Source organism: Echinops telfairi, unplaced genomic scaffold, assembly GCF_000313985.2.
Source record: "Echinops telfairi isolate 266 unplaced genomic scaffold, ASM31398v2 ScPeMD7_10;HRSCAF=50, whole genome shotgun sequence".
NCBI classification, from domain to species: Eukaryota; Metazoa; Chordata; class Mammalia; order Afrosoricida; family Tenrecidae; genus Echinops; species Echinops telfairi.
Genome location: NW_022103907.1, coordinates 1,087,378 through 1,102,771, shown reverse-complemented (window position 1 = coordinate 1,102,771; position 15,394 = coordinate 1,087,378). Strand labels below are relative to the sequence as shown.

At 44.4% G+C, this 15,394-nt stretch overlaps 1 protein-coding gene across 3 annotated transcripts in view; it reads right to left on the bottom strand.

Annotated features, from left to right (window-relative positions):
• The window catches only part of LOC101654748 (phospholipase B1, membrane-associated), a 71,212-nt gene that overhangs the window by 51,480 nt on the left and 4,338 nt on the right, over positions 1–15,394 (bottom strand). For all 3 annotated transcript variants that reach the window (XM_045287049.1, XM_045287050.1, XM_045287048.1), the window contains exons 4-6: positions 9,283–9,354; positions 8,367–8,441; positions 4,229–4,292 (exon numbers count right to left, since the gene is read on the bottom strand). In XM_045287049.1, coding sequence (XP_045142984.1) covers positions 4,229–4,292; positions 8,367–8,441; positions 9,283–9,354 — 211 coding nt within the window. The remainder of the gene's footprint in view (positions 1–4,228; positions 4,293–8,366; positions 8,442–9,282; positions 9,355–15,394) is intronic.

Below are 15,394 nucleotides of genomic sequence, written 5' to 3'. Positions count from 1 at the left end.
GTCCCTCCCTGAGAAAGAAGACTGATAAACACAGCATGCCCTGGCTCATCAAGATTTCTGAGGAGAGGCTCTCTGATCAGAAGGTCATCCTGACTGTGCAGAGGTCAAGAATAGCAAGGAAGCCCGCATTGGGGTGTCGGGGGAAGGGCCTGTTTTGTGGACAGGCCACTGGGAGGAAGGCTTAGCTGCTGCTTTGTGTCCCCCAGCAACGTAACCACCTGGGGCTGTCCCTGAAAAAGCCAGCCCACGTGTCCTCTGATGTGAGGGATTCCTGTAAAGACTTCCACAATCACAGAGGATGACTAGCACAGGTTGAAACCTTGTTTCTGCCCTTGGAATGCTTTGCTATGAATTCATATAAAGAAAGAGTCGATAAGTTAAATTGATTTGAAAGTGAAATCGGTGGCTCCGTGACAGGAATTGTACCACTATCCCGGCTTTCAAGGATGGTGCCCTCAGGACAGGGAAACACCGGCTCGCCCACTTGTCTTGAGGGCGAGTGTCAACTTCTCAGTAAGCTGGTGGCTCCTAGAGCCCAGCAGGTTGCTATTCCTTGTGGGGCATCGTTCCGTCCTGATCACTGCTTAGGCCAAGTCACAGACCTCAAACAACCAATGGCCACAGAAACAGCCCCGGCCCCGAGCTGGAAGTTACATCAAACCTCCAATGCAGGGGCATCAGCTGGGGCCGTAACTTACACATTTCTCTCATCAGTGCTTGAACACCTCATTCTGGACAAATGGGCCAAAGAGAAGACATCAGAATGCGTCAATGGCTTGCAATCAAGGAAGGCCCCATTGTGGTTTGTATGACTTCTGATGATATCATCCCTCTCCATGTTTTCCAAGGCTACGCATCTTGTCGTTGGCATGAAATGGAAGGGTTGGCTTCAGAAGGGGTGCAGAACCAGTGAGCCACAGCCTCTTGGGCTCCATACTGTCAGTCCTTCAAGCACAAAAATCTCCAGAAAGCTCACTGTCATTGAGTTGATTCCAACTCATAGTGACCCTACAGGACAGAGTAGAACTGCCCCTGTGAGTTGCCGTGACTGTAACTCTTAACGGGAGTAGAAAGCACCCTCCTTGGAGCAACTGATGGTTTCGAACTGCTGACCTTGTGGTTAGCAACCCAATGTGTACCTCACTCTGCCACCAGGGCTCCTCTTCAAGTACAAAAGCTGCCCCTTGTCTCACGCCAAGGCCTGACGTCAGTTCCCTGCTCCAATATCTTTTTCCTCATTGTCCCACTCGCGTTAAGGAAAGGACCATCTAGAGCAGTGGTTCTCAACCTGTGGGTTGCGACCCCTTTGGGCATCCAACGACCCTTTCACAGGAGTCACCCGATTCATAACAGCAGCAAAACTACAGTGATGAAGTAGCAACGACCATAATTTTATGGTTGGGGGGTCACCACAACATGAGAAACTGTTTAAAGGGTTGTGGCATGAGGAAGGTTAAGAATCATTGGTCTAGTGTGATAAAATCAGAACAGTATTTATGAGGTTAAAAAGCACATCATATCAGCAGCGTGTAATCAATCACACATTCAGTCAGGATCCGGCGAGCAGGCACAGGCTGGTACAGCCACAGACGTGTGTGTGTGTGTGTGTGTGTGTGTGTGTGTGTGTGTGTGTGTGTAATACACACATGCCTTCCCTGGGAGGAAGAACATAGAGGCCTTTCTTCTTTGTTTGGTTATCAAATGCCAACTGGTCAAACACGTTGCTCCCATCTGCATAGCCTTGTGCAGCTCATCCCAGAGACCCCACTGATGCGTGATGAGCCGTGTCGGCCAGGGGCTGGAGGGAGCTCCAGGGGAGGGACTGAGGCCGGGTACCTGCAGGTGATATTTTATCATGAACCACCCCCTTTGGTTAGCTCGGTGGATACAATTGAAAGCAGCACTAGACAGAGGGACTTAAACATTGTTGAAAATGACTCTTTATTACTGTCCAGTGGATTGTGGTCATTTTCCTAAAAGTGACTTTTCAGAGGAGGTAGGACTCAGAAGTGCAGGCCAATTAGTCCTCTCTGGGGAGGGCCTCCTCTCCGGGGAGGGCCTCCTCTCCAACCCCACCTCACCCCCACTGCCATGGTGAGAGCCAATGTCCTGGTCTGGGCCCACTTGATTAGATCAGAAGGGCCTACAAACAGCTCACATCACCAGAGCATCTCAGATCTCCGTGTCTTGAGGTTTTGTGCTGTTATATTTTGAAGTGCCGATAAACAGACAATCTCCAGGCCGGGCAATAAAAAAGAATTTCTCATTTTATCTGGCTTTTAAGATGTTGAGATACGCTGTAATGGACTGGTTATCACTGCCAACAAGAATGGCAAAATGCTTTCCAGGTCATCCTATAAGATGAAGAAGTGAACAGATGTCCTTTTATTGCAGAGAGTACGGCTCTTAACACATACTCAGATACGTTTGCTATAACGTTCAGTGGCACAGGATGACTGAGATGTGAAGCTGATAATCTACTGCTGCTGCTAAAGTCCTGCCAGCAAGCAAACCAACAGAATGAGTTGACAATGAGAATGAAAAGAACATATTAATGTTGATATGAGGAAGTTTTAGAAGTTTGTGGACAAGTGGAATGAAAAGATAATGGAATTTTCTATAGACTTTTTGCAGCCCCTTGTAGATAACGATATAGTACATAGAGAGAATATAGAGAACATACATGTGTATCTTATATATATATATAAGTGTACAATATACATATAAGGGCCCTGGTTGCATAGTCTAGTGGCCCGAGTAGCACAGTGGTTATACATTGGGCTGTGATCTGCAAGGTCTGCAGTTTGAAACCAACAGATGCTTTGTTGGGAGAAAGCGAAGACTTTCTACCTGTAAAGACTTACAGTCTCAGAAACCCACAGGAGTAGTTCTCCCCTGTCCTATAGGGTCACTGTGAGTCGGCATTGACTCAATGGCAGTGAGGATTTTTAAGTGTTCATATTAAACCAAACCCACTAAGTCAACTTGAACTCGTAGTGACCCTTTAGAACAGAGGAGAACTACCCCGTAGAGTTTCCAAGAGTGAAAATCTTTATGGAAGCAGATTGCCCCAGCTTAATCCTGCGGAACACCGAGTAGGTTCAATCACTGACTTTTTGGTTAGCAGCCCAGAGCTAACTCACATATTCAGCTAGTGAATAATATAAGCTAGAGAGACAGACGTATGTATCATCGAGTCTGCAACTCAGAACCAGAGGGAGTGAAGCACCAAAGTTTGGGTGAAAAGATTTTACATTTACCTCCCCATCACTTGACTTAATTTGCTCATGTTGAGTCCAGATGGGAAGGCTAGGCCAGGACACTGGTTTGCTCTCCTAATCTTCAGCCCACACAGAAGGAAATGTGGTCTTCAGACAGCCCGACCACAAAGGTCCCGTCCCTGAAAGGTTCCTTCAACTCAGTGTGACATCGCCAGACTTCATGACCTGGGGCCGCAGCAGATCTACTAGACGGTAAGCTTCAGGAAAGCCCACGGGAGGGACTGAACAACTATCTGGTCAACAGATGACCCACCGAGCAAACTTCCAGGATGAACTACGGGAACCTGCAGCAGCCCTGCAGAAAAATGCTACAGGACTGGTGTTCGGGTCATGCGGGTCGCATGTGGTCTTCCCACAAGTTTGCAAAGTCTCGTGCCACTGTTATTACCTTGCAGGCCACTGTAGTTCCCTGTCACGGTCCAGAGTAGATAATTTAGAAGTTAACTCCTAAGAGGCTGTGACTCTGCCTGTTTGCCATAGGGCCTGGTTTCCTGGTCGGTGTGGTGTTTGAGTGCACTCTGCAAATGATGCTGGCAGGGGTGATGTATGGTGAATTGGTTCTTTCTTTCTTTTATTTTTTTTTTGGGGGGGGCAGATCTTTCAGTTTAAAGATACTTTTACTTATTGTGGGACAAATTAGTCTTGCTAAGGATTAAAGGCAAGGACAATGACATCAACTCACACAACTAATATTGGGTTCCTTGTAGAACTTGGTCTGGTACGTAGTTAGCACTCCGTGAATGCTATGATAATAATATTCCTTACCTGTTTTAAAGAATAACACAAACACGGGCAAGAACTAACAAGTATACACACAAAGTACCCCTAGGAAGCCTCTCAGTAGTATTTCAGATTGTGGGAGAAGTCCTTGTCATATGAAAATGGCTCTGACTTTGATGATTTCAAACCTCCAATGAGCTTAAAAACCATGTGACTTGAGCTTGTACCTGAGGTGGGAATTGAGTCGGAGGGGCTCTTGTTAAGGCATCTGACTTCAGCTCCTTCTTTCAACTGCAATGAGATACACACAGAAATACGCATGCATTTCCAGGTGGCACCACGAAGTGGAGTTTTCAATCTATGACTGGGTGAGAAGTGGAAAATATCATCTAAGATATTTTGGAAAATATCATCTAAGATAAGATCATAACCCAATTACCTTTTTCAAATGTTCCTTCTTCTTCAATACTCACATCCAATTGTCTACAACGTTCTTTCTAAATGCTCCCCAAACCAGTCATCCTCCCTGCAGTCCCTTGACCTCAACATTAAGTCTTTGTTCTTTCTTGGAAGGAACAGTGCAGCACTGACCTGCATCTCCACTCCTGGGTACTTCCTCCCCGGCTCTCTGAATCCACCCACCTGGTGTTTTACCAACGTAAATACAACTATGTCTCTCCCCTGTCTGCATTCACAGACAGAGCTGGGAGTTTTGTTTGTTGTATCCCCAGAGCCTAGAACAGTGCCTGGCACGCAGGACAAGGTCAACGAGTAAGGAAGACCACAGGAGAACGGATGCATTTGAACTATGGAGTGGGTGAAGATTATTGAAAGGACTGCACTTCTGGGAAGAAGCGTAGCCTGAACGCCCCTAGAAGTAAGGCTGGGGAGACTCTGTCTTCGGTACTTTGGCTGTGCTATCGGGAGGGGCCTGTCCTTGGGAAAGGACACCATGCTTGGTAAAGTAGAAGGTTAAAGAGAAAGCCCCTCAGTGAGAGGCCTTGACACAGTAGCTGTGACCTTGGAGTCAGGCAGAACAGCCGTTGTGATGATGGTGCCGGACTGGACAGTGTTCTTTCTGTTACTCATTGGGTCTCTGTGAGTCAGACGTGGCTTGAGAGCACATAACAAAAACATGCTGTTGTTAGATGTCATCTTGCCAACTCCAACCCATAGCAACCGTATCCACAACAGCATGAAACCATGCCCAGTCCTGCAACATCCTCACAAGGGTTCCTACGCCTGAGCCCATTGTCAATTCATCCCCTCGAGGCTCTTTGTTTGCTTTGCAGCCCCTCTACCCTACAGAACATAATGACACGATATCCGTCTCCAGGGGCAGGTCTCTCTTGACAACATGTCCAAAGTATGTAAGATGAAGCCTCACTATTCTTGCCTCTAAGGAGCACTCTGGCCATATTCTTTCAAAGATAGATTGGCCTGTCCTTTTAGTAGTTCATGGTACTTCCAATATTCTTCTCCAGTACCAAAACCCATTCTTCTTCGGTCTTCTTGATTCAATGCCTAACTTTCATATACATATAAGGCAATTGGAAGTACCATGGCTTGGGTCAAGTGGACCTTAGTCCTTAAAGTAACACTCTTGCTTTGCAGTACCTTGAGGAGGTCTTGTTTTGATCTTTTGACTGCTGCTTCCACGAACATTGGTTGTGGATTCAAGTCAGATTAAATACTTGACCGTTTCAAACTTTCCTTCACTTATTACCTACTGGTCCAGTTGTGAGGAGTTTGGTCTTCTTTACATTGAGTTGTAATCCATACTGAAGGCTGCATCCTTGATCTTCATCAGCAAGTGCTTCGATTCTTCCTCACTTTCAGCAAGCAAGGTTATGTCATCTGCATATTGCAGGTTGCTATCCAATCCTGATGCCACATTCTTCTTCATATAATCCAGCTTCTCTGATTATTTTCTCAGCACACTGATTATATAAGTATGGTGAGAGGAGACAACCCTGCCATACACCTTTCCTGATTTTAAACCATGTAGCATCCCCGTATTCACAGAACTGCCTTTTAAATCTATGTGCACACTTCGAATGAGCACAATGAAGTGTCCTGGAATTCCCATTCTTATCAAGGTTAGCCATAGTTTGTTATGATCCACACAGCTGAATGTCTTGGCATAGTCAATAAAATAAGTATACATAAGCATCTTTCTGGTATTCTCTGCCTTGAGCCAAGATCCATCTGACATCAGCAATGTCCTTTTCTGAATCCCACCTGGACCTCTGGCAGCTCCCAATCAATGTACTGCTACAACCTTTGTTCGGTGATCTGGTGTATGATATCAGTGATATTGTTCTACAGTTTGAGCATGCTGTTGGGCCACCTTTCTTTGGAATGTGCCCGATATAGATCTCTTCCCATCAGTTGGCCAAGTAGCTATCTTCCAGATTTCTGGGTAAAGACAAGCGAGTGCCTTCCAGTGCTTCCTCAGATTGCTGAGATATTCCAGTTGGTATTCTGTAAATTCCTGGAGCTTTGTTCTCGATCAATGCCTTAAGTGCAGCTTGGATTTCTTCCTTCAGCACCATTGGTGCTTGCTCATATGCTACCTCCTGAAACAGTGACTAGTTCTTTTTGGCACAGTGACTGTGTGTTTTAAGTTCTGATCATGTGCAGATTTTTACAGCTTTTCCTCCTTCCCTTGAGTCATTCCCCATCAACGAATGAATCCACTCCCACAGGCCTGATTCCATTCATATCAGATGTAGTCAATTTGATTTCTGTGGATTCTATCTGGAGAAGTCTATGTGTATAGTCACCTTTTATGTTATTTTAAAAAATGGTACTTTCTATGAACAGTCATTGGTCTTACAAAAGTCTATCATTCAATCTCCAGCTTTGTTTATATCACCAAGACTCTATGTTCCAACTACTGTTCCTTCCTTCTGTTTCCAACTTTTGCATTTTAATCGCCAACAGTGGTCAATGCATCTTGATTGCTGAAACCTGATCACGTTGGGTGGCCCTGCTGGCATTTGAAATACCAGTGACACAGCTTCCAGCATCACAGCAACGCACAAGCCACCCCAGTATGATAATTGACAGACAAATGGTGGAATAGCAATCGATGCTTTTATTATTAAAAATAATAATAGATCAATCTCAAAGAGTTGTTATTAAATTGGAATAAGTTAATAAGTATAAAGTACTGAGACTAGTATCTGGTAACAACCACATACTAAGTACTATTCTCAGTACTTTACACTTATTATTAACTTATTCCAATTTAATAACAACTCTGTGAGGTTGATCTGTTACTATTACTATTTTCCAGAGAGAAAAAAATAAAGCACAGAGGGGCTAAGTGTCTTGCCACTTCGCTTAACTTACTGTGCCATCCTGCTTCTCAGATGGATCTTCATTGCTATGATCTGAGAAGTGTGGGGCAAGTTGATGAATCAAGAATCATTCACTCTGTACCAGCCTTCACGGTGAAGGCTCAGGCCACCTTTTCATCCACCATGTGGAGTTCTCAACCTGTGGGTCGTGACCCCTTTGGGGGTTGAATGACCCTTTCACAGGGGTCACCTGATTCATAACAGTAGCAAAAATTACAGTTATGAAGTAGCAACAAAAATAATTGTATGGTTGGGGGGTCTCCACAACATGAGAACTGTATTAAAGGGTCATGGCATTAGGAAGGTTGAGAACCACTGCTTTACACAATTCAGAGACAAGGATGTCACTAGGAATGGATTTTTCTTGACCCCCATGGGTCTCCGGTTCCCTGAGAATGAAGACATGTGCCTTTGAGCATCCTTGGTTCCTCAGAGGAGTCAAGGTGCTCTATCTAATTCATAGGAAGTATCAGCAAGAGGCTCAAGAGATAAGCAACAAGCAAGCTGCAAGTGTGAGGTGCTCCTACAGGTGTGGACCAACTGCTAGAGCCTTTTGTCCTCCAGTGAATTTGGTTTCAGTTTTCACCACATTCTGCTTCCTTTCTGAACTTTCTATTCAGATTAATGTCTCCCATGAGTCGGAAATCATTCTGCCAAGGTTTGGGAAGGGAGTGATGTCTGACATCACACCAGATGGGAAGCAGGCAATCTGAGTGACCCAACATGCCTGTGAAGTCTGTTATAAGGTGGTTCTAAACACCTTTAAGGTAGACCTGCTTCAAGATAGCAAGGAACAGCCACCCACGAGACCCTCCACACTTTCTCAGCCTGGATTTCAGGTATTTGTCAAAGTCTCCATTACCCCTGCAGCCAAAGCACCGCCAGAGACAGCGGGGACCCAGGACATAAGGAACTGCATGGAAACAGTGCACAGCATCACTGTGCTTTACAGACTATGATTTGCTTGCTTCTCTGTCAATGATAGAAAGTGTTTCCATACCTCAGGAGTCTTAAGGCGTTTCCGTGGGCTGGGCAGGTAGTTGCTGTTCCTGTAGGTGAAGAGATAGGGCTCCTTCTGCAGAAGAAGGTAAGGTATCCCTTTACTGTTCAGCAATGCCATTAGCCAATTTGGAACAATAATACTATCCTTAAAGCAATGAACAAACCATTCTCCAGCTCCTCTCTGTGCTGCCCAGTTAGTCCTCGAGGAGCTCATAAATGCTCTAAAATTTCCCATTTGTATTAATTATCTCTTGCTCTCTACCCTCGTGTTCCATGAACCTGTCTAAACAGATACACTATTTCAATGAACAGAGCACTTAATTTTAAGCTTCTTTGCAGTCAAAGCAAAAAGAAGGAACAGAATGAATCATATAGTTCTTGTCTTGTAGGGAAAAAAACTCACCAATTCATCAAGAAAGCAAAGGTTTCAACTAGCACTGAGTGGTTAAAGGTGTGGTGTTCATTTATGTCCAGGTATTTCTCTTCCATTTATTGAGAAAGATTAATTGTGTACCTACTACAAAAGCAATCATTTAAAACCTGGCATAATGGCCCATCTTCAAGACTGCTTAGATTTGCTGATATCTGCCTTCTTCTCCACTCCAGAGTTAGAGGTCTTGAAAAGGAGGAGGTGGCAGGACGCAGCCCTTGGGGCTTGGTGAGCTGTGGCTTTGTTCCTGCACTGCCCACAGGGGTGAAGGGGGCCTCGGTTCTACTAAAACTGCTCTCAGGGTTCAGAGGTATAACATAGTGAGCAGACCTATGGCCAGAATGGGAGAACAGACCTAAGACATAATGGGTTCAATGACTCAGCCATGAAAGACCCCTCAATTCACAGCAAAGTCCCACTTGGTAACCCCATCTCTTCCCACCTTCCCCCACCCCATTGCCCTTCCTGCCCAGTTCCTGCTTACCCGAGTGGGACATTTTATTGGCCTCATCTCTTCTGCATCGAATGGCTCATCCTTTTCTTCTGTTGACTTCATCTAAAACAGAAGGTGATGAGACATCCTTAGAACAGAAAAGTCTTGCACAGGTAGCAGCATTCCAGAGTACCAGTGAACAAGATTCATTAGAGTTCAACAGTTGCCAATTCTATAACCTTGGGATAGCATTCATCTACTTCTTCTCACACTAGGACATTTCAGCCTTAAGTCCAAGGGCATATATCATTCCCCCAAATCTGCTACCTGTGGGTTTTAGGTAAAGTCCAGTTTGCTTGTTGAGGTGTCCACATAGAATCCTACTGGTACGGCCTATGAAGGATGTTGTGTGCCTCAAAGAGACAGTCTAAAGCAATGGTTCTCAAACTGTGGGTTGTGACCCCTTTGGGGGTCGAATGACCCTTTCACAGGGGTCGCCCGATTCATAACAGTAACAAAATTACAGTTACAAAGTAGCAATGAAAATAATTTTGTGGTTGGGGGTCACCACAACATGAGGAACTGTATTAAAGGGTTGCAGAATTAGGAAGGTTGAGAACCACTGGTAAAGTTCCAGTTGTCTATGGCATACAACCTTTATTTCTCCCTTGTTGTTTGAGGGATAATTTTGCGGGATATAGGATTCTTGGTTGGCAGTGTTTTTCTTTCAAAATTTTATATATGTCATTCCATTGTCTTCTTGCCTGCATAGTTCTGCTGAGAATTCTAAGTTTATCTTATCAGTTTTCCTTTGTAGGTGACTGTTCTTTTTTCTCTATCCTCAGAATTCTCTACTTTCCCTTGAAATTGGAATTTGGCTATGATATGTTGTACGTTTTTTCTTTTGGTGTCCTTTCTATTTGGGGGAACTCTTGGCTTCTTAAATAGTTATTTTCTCCTCCTTTGTGATGTCGGGGGAAATTTCTTCCATGATTTCTCACACTATTTTCTCTGTGGATTTTATTACTTTCTTCTTATAGGTTGTTTCTCTTGATTGTGTCCTACATGATTCTCAGGTTTCTTCAGATCCCTCCCCTTTTATTGTTGTTTCTCTATTGATTGTAGTCAGAGTGATTGTCTTTAAGCTCACTGATTTAAGTTTCCCTTTATTCCATTCTATTCCTCAGATCTTTCACCATCTTGTGTAATTCTATTATTTCATTGTTCATGTGCTGGGATTCCTTTTGTTTAAGGATTTGGTTTTTCAATTTCTTCCATTGTTCTCATAAGTGTATCCCACGTCACTTAGAAGGGCCTCAACACCCCTCTTCTGAATTCTGTTTCTGATAGTACTGAGGCCTCATTTTCAGACGATTCTATTGGGGTTGTGTGATTTTGGGGTGTTTTTTTCTTGATTTTCCATTTTTGCTTTGTCTTACTGAGGTTGGCTGTTGTGTCCTTGGCATGGTGGCACAGCTATTAGTGGTGTGTGAGCTGCTGGATCAAGTAGAAGTAGTTGGCTCTGTTGGGTGTTGTGGGAGAGGTAACAGGAGCTGGAAAACACGTGGCAGTGAAATGGAGGGAAGGGGAGAGAGGTGGGTAGGAGGGGAACATGGGAGGGGGAGAAGAGAGAGAGTAGAATAAAAGTAATGATAGTAATAATAAGCAGCTGTCTGGCTAGGCCAACAGATTTGTAATAGTAATGGGAAAATGTATGTTGAGAGGTCATCAGAGTTAATAAGTTTCATGAAAATATATTTCACAAAATAAATGAGAGTGACCAGAAAGCAGTAATAGCTAGATGTGCAGGGACTAAAAGGGACAAAAGAGACAAAAGACTCAGGTGTGGGTGCTGAAGTTCTGTTGCTATGGCAGCATGAATGTGAGCATGTCTGTGCCCTGAGCAGGGAGTGGGTGGGGGGGGAGCCCTTTTCTTTGCGGGAGGGGGGGTGCTGCACTCTACAGGCCTGATTGTTTTTGCCTAGGGGAAATGCATATTCTCAAGAGGGTGGGGTGGAAGTAGAAAAAGACACCAGAAGAGGAACTGGAAGAGATTTAGAAACAATAATAAAAGCATTATACTAGAACCAAAGCACAAAACTCACAGAAAATAAAACGGCCTTGTGGGTGGGGAATCCTGCTCCTTTAGTGGTGTCATACATGTGTGGTGCGTGGGAGAGGCGGGGCATGTGGTGGGTAGGATATGGAGAAGAAACAGAAAAGGAGGAAGGCAAAAAATGGCAAAAAGTGTAGCATGGGTCGTGAGTTTGTCTGCACCGTGCTGCACATGTGATCTGCTGTCCACCAACAAGGTAAGAGGTTTGCATGGCTGGGCTGCCTCCAGGGCTGGACAACATCAGCTGTACTGCAGAGGCAGAGGAGATTCACAGAAGCCAACAGCCAGGGGTAAAGGGGAGTTTGTCAACAGGTGCTGTTGCTCTCCTGCTTTAAGAAAATTGAGTCTAAGATGTTAAGTTGAATTTCTTGCTACCACAAAACACAGGATATCTCTCCTACTGGGACCTCTCCAGTGGTTGCCAGGGAAGTCATCCTGTGCTTGTTATCTGGTGGCCATCTTCCCTCTGTTTTGTTTTTTTGGTTGTTGTTGTTGTTTGTTTTTAAACACCTTTAATTTCTCCCCATCTGGAAATACTCTTATTTCTAACCTCATATTTGAAGGATAGTTTTGCTGGATATAAGATTCTTGATTGGTACTTTTTATTTCCTTGAGGGTTTTACATATGTCACTCCATTGTCTTCCTGCCTGCATGGTTTCTGCTAAGAAATCTTATTCTTATTGGTTTTCATTTGTAGGGGACTGTTCTTTTGACCCTGATTGCTCTCAGGACTCTCTTGTCCTTGGTATTGGAAAGTTTGAATACAATCTGTTGCAATGGATGTCTTTTTGTCTTTCTTTTTTTTTTTTTAGGGGCTCATACAACTCTTATCACAATCCATACATACATCAGTTGTGTAAAGCACATTTGTACATTCATTGTCCTCATCAGTCTCAAAACATTTGCTCTCCACTTAAGCCCCCGGTATCAGGTTCTCATTTTTTCCCCCTCCCTCCCCGCTCCCTGCTCCCTCATGAACCCCTGATAATTTATAAATTGTTATTTTGTCATATCCTGCCCTGTCCTGTCCGTCGTTTCATCCACTTTTCTGTTGTCCATCCCCCAGGGAGGAGGTCACATGTAGATCCTTGTAATCGAGTAGCTACTTTCTCCTCTTTATGGTGTTAGGGAAGTTTCCTTCCATAATTTCTTGACTATTTTCTCTGTAGATTGTTTTGTTTCTTCCTGCTCCAGAAACCAAAGGAGACTTAGGTTGTTCCTCATGATACTGTCCTACATAATTATGTCTTTGCTTTTTTTTGTTGACTGTTTGTCTCATCAGCTGTAGTCAAAGGAAATGTCTTCAAGCTCAATAATTTGTTGTTGAATTCTATTATCAAATTATTTATCTTCTGGAATTCCACTGGAGTAGGGTTTCTAATTTTCCTATTTTTCCAGTGTTCTCTCAAACAGTTCTTCCATCCTTTGAAAGCATATGCACACGATTCTTCTGACTTCCATTTCTGGTAGTCCCAGGGACCTTTCTTTAGAATATGCCGTCAGATTTGGGTGTTGTTCAATGGGCCTGCTTTTCTTGATTAAAAAGAGATGGACTGCTTTGCCCATGGAATCATGGTGCAGATGTTGCTATTGGGGGGTTGACAGCTTGTGGAAGTAATTAGCTTTGTTTTACTGAGGTGTGGGAATGATAGGAGGCTTCCTTACAGGGGCATGGGGATAGCCCGGGCTTCATTGTCAGAGTTTGGGGATGGTTAGGGCATTCCTTGCTGCATGAAGGGATAACCAGGGGCTTTCTGGCTGGGATATGGGGACATGGGGACAGACAGGGACTTCCTTGCTGTGTCACAGGGAGGTCTAGGGCCTTCTTTGTAAGGCCTTGGGGATGGCTTGGCCTTCCTTCTACATGGTTTTCAGTGGCTTATTTTTTTGAAACAGATTCCTAGGCCTTTCTTCCATGGTACTTGTAGGAGGGCTGGAACTGCCAACCTCTCTGATAGTTGAATACCTGCTTTTACCCTCCATATACGTGGTTAAACCCAACACACCAGAGCATCAAGGAGGGGAAGACTGAGATTCTCTTATGTTCCTGGTGTTTGTGAAGGGATACAAGTGTGTGAAGGAACTGAACCTATCCATTATTTTCACAAGACCTCTGAGGCTGGTTGTGGAACATTAGACACTTCCAGAAGGTAGATGATTTGCAGGCCCAGAAAGATCTAGTACTTTGCCTTAAAAGTCAACCAAAAGCAGGACTGGAAGCAGAAGTCAGGATTTCTGACTTCTTGACCTTTGCATTAGCCCAATGGAATTCTTAATTTCTTGTGGATGTATTCATGCCTGCAGGAACTGAAGGTGTGTTCTCAAAGCTGTTCTTGTGCAATGAAATAGCAAGTATGGAAACAGACACAGTTGTGGAAACCCATACCTCCTTCCCTTCCTCCCTCTCTGCCCCCTCATTGACCTCAGATGCAGGACCCTCAAGGAACTCCTCCGGGGAACTGTAGCCCTGTTGGTTTTTCGGGCAGGCCTGGAGGGAATAAAGGTAAAATCCTCGCCTTTGAAAGTCTCTTCCTGTTCTAAACCTGTAACAATTACCAAGCTCTAATCCTTTGTTCATGTGAGACCTGTATTCTTCTGTACAACTGCTCATCTTTCCTCCAACTAAATTATCAGACTCACTGCAAGCTGTGTGCACAGGGGACAGCACCCTAGAGGCTCTATAGCTGGTGATTATCATCACTGCCGTCATCTCCACCAGTGGCAGTAAGTAACATGATAAAAGGAGGAGAGGAGAGAACCTAGCCCTCCCACCTGGATCTATTCTCTCCTTGTCTCCCTGTCTGGTATTCAGGTGTTACATTCCTTCTCTATACTTCATTGTCTTCACGTTTCCTCTGTGTCAGACTAATTCCTTACTTCTCATTGCTTATGGATCTGATGCATCCTTTTTCCAGTCCCTGTGCTCATAGCAGCCCTTTTGCCTAGATTGCCTTCCTTAATCCCTCTGACATATCTTACACAGCCTCTCATGCCCCACCGTGATGGGCTCTCCTGACTACATTTTTCATATCATCCTGCTGCAGCCCAGCACCCCATTGCTGCCCGAGTTCTGTGGACACTGTTCCTTGGGTTTCTCATCCTGCCCAGCTACTTCTCAATCTCATTGAGGGCACACGCCCATGTTTAGCTATCTCTTGTATTTTGCTTGATGCTCAGCATAGGTTGGGATAAAGGAGGAAGGAGGTTTGGCTGAACTGATGCAGTAGAATTTTTCTAAACCAAGGGGTGGTGGGGCTGAGTGGTCCCCACCGGGCTCTTCTAGTTTCCTCTATTTGCCATGCACAAGAGATCAGCCGCAAAGTTGGGCAGTACCCTGCTTGAGGGTCAAGGACACTAACTAGGGTTCAATCTCAAATAAATCAACTGCTCTCAAGGACAGCATGCTTCCATTGGTGTGGCTGGCTGGGCATCTCCCTGCCTCCCCTTCCCTGCTCTCTTCTTGCACTAGATCAGGGGTGTCAAACTGGCAACCCCAAAGCCACATGCAGCCCCCGAGGTAATCGTGGCCCACGATGCTCTGAAATAAAATGAAAATTAGAAAAAATTGTTATGAAGAAAATAATGCTTAGGGGAGATCGAGGGAATACGGTATACACGATTCCCTCGTTAACCCTTTAACTACTGAAGACAAGTATACATGTGACCCAGTGCCTTTCCTGGGGGCCTGTGGATGTATATAAATAGGCTGACTCAATTCTGGTGACATTTGGAAGCAATATGTCTGTCACTCTCAGTGTCACATAATGTAAACAGATCCCAATAGTGAAAAGGTTAAAAAAAAGCACTCTGGGTTGTGCTGTTATGAATCATACCTAGCGGCAGCGCTAGTTAACATTTTTAGAGGGAAGCCATTACGATTGTGCATCACATTTATCAGCTGTCCAACATTTTGTGTTTTTTATTAGTTACTTTGTTATATTTTCTGGTCACAACATAAGAGGTAAGTGCAAACTAGTAGGAGGAAAGCACTGGCAAGTTTGGGGTAAAAAAAATAATTTTAGTTTTATAAATACATTAAATAAAAT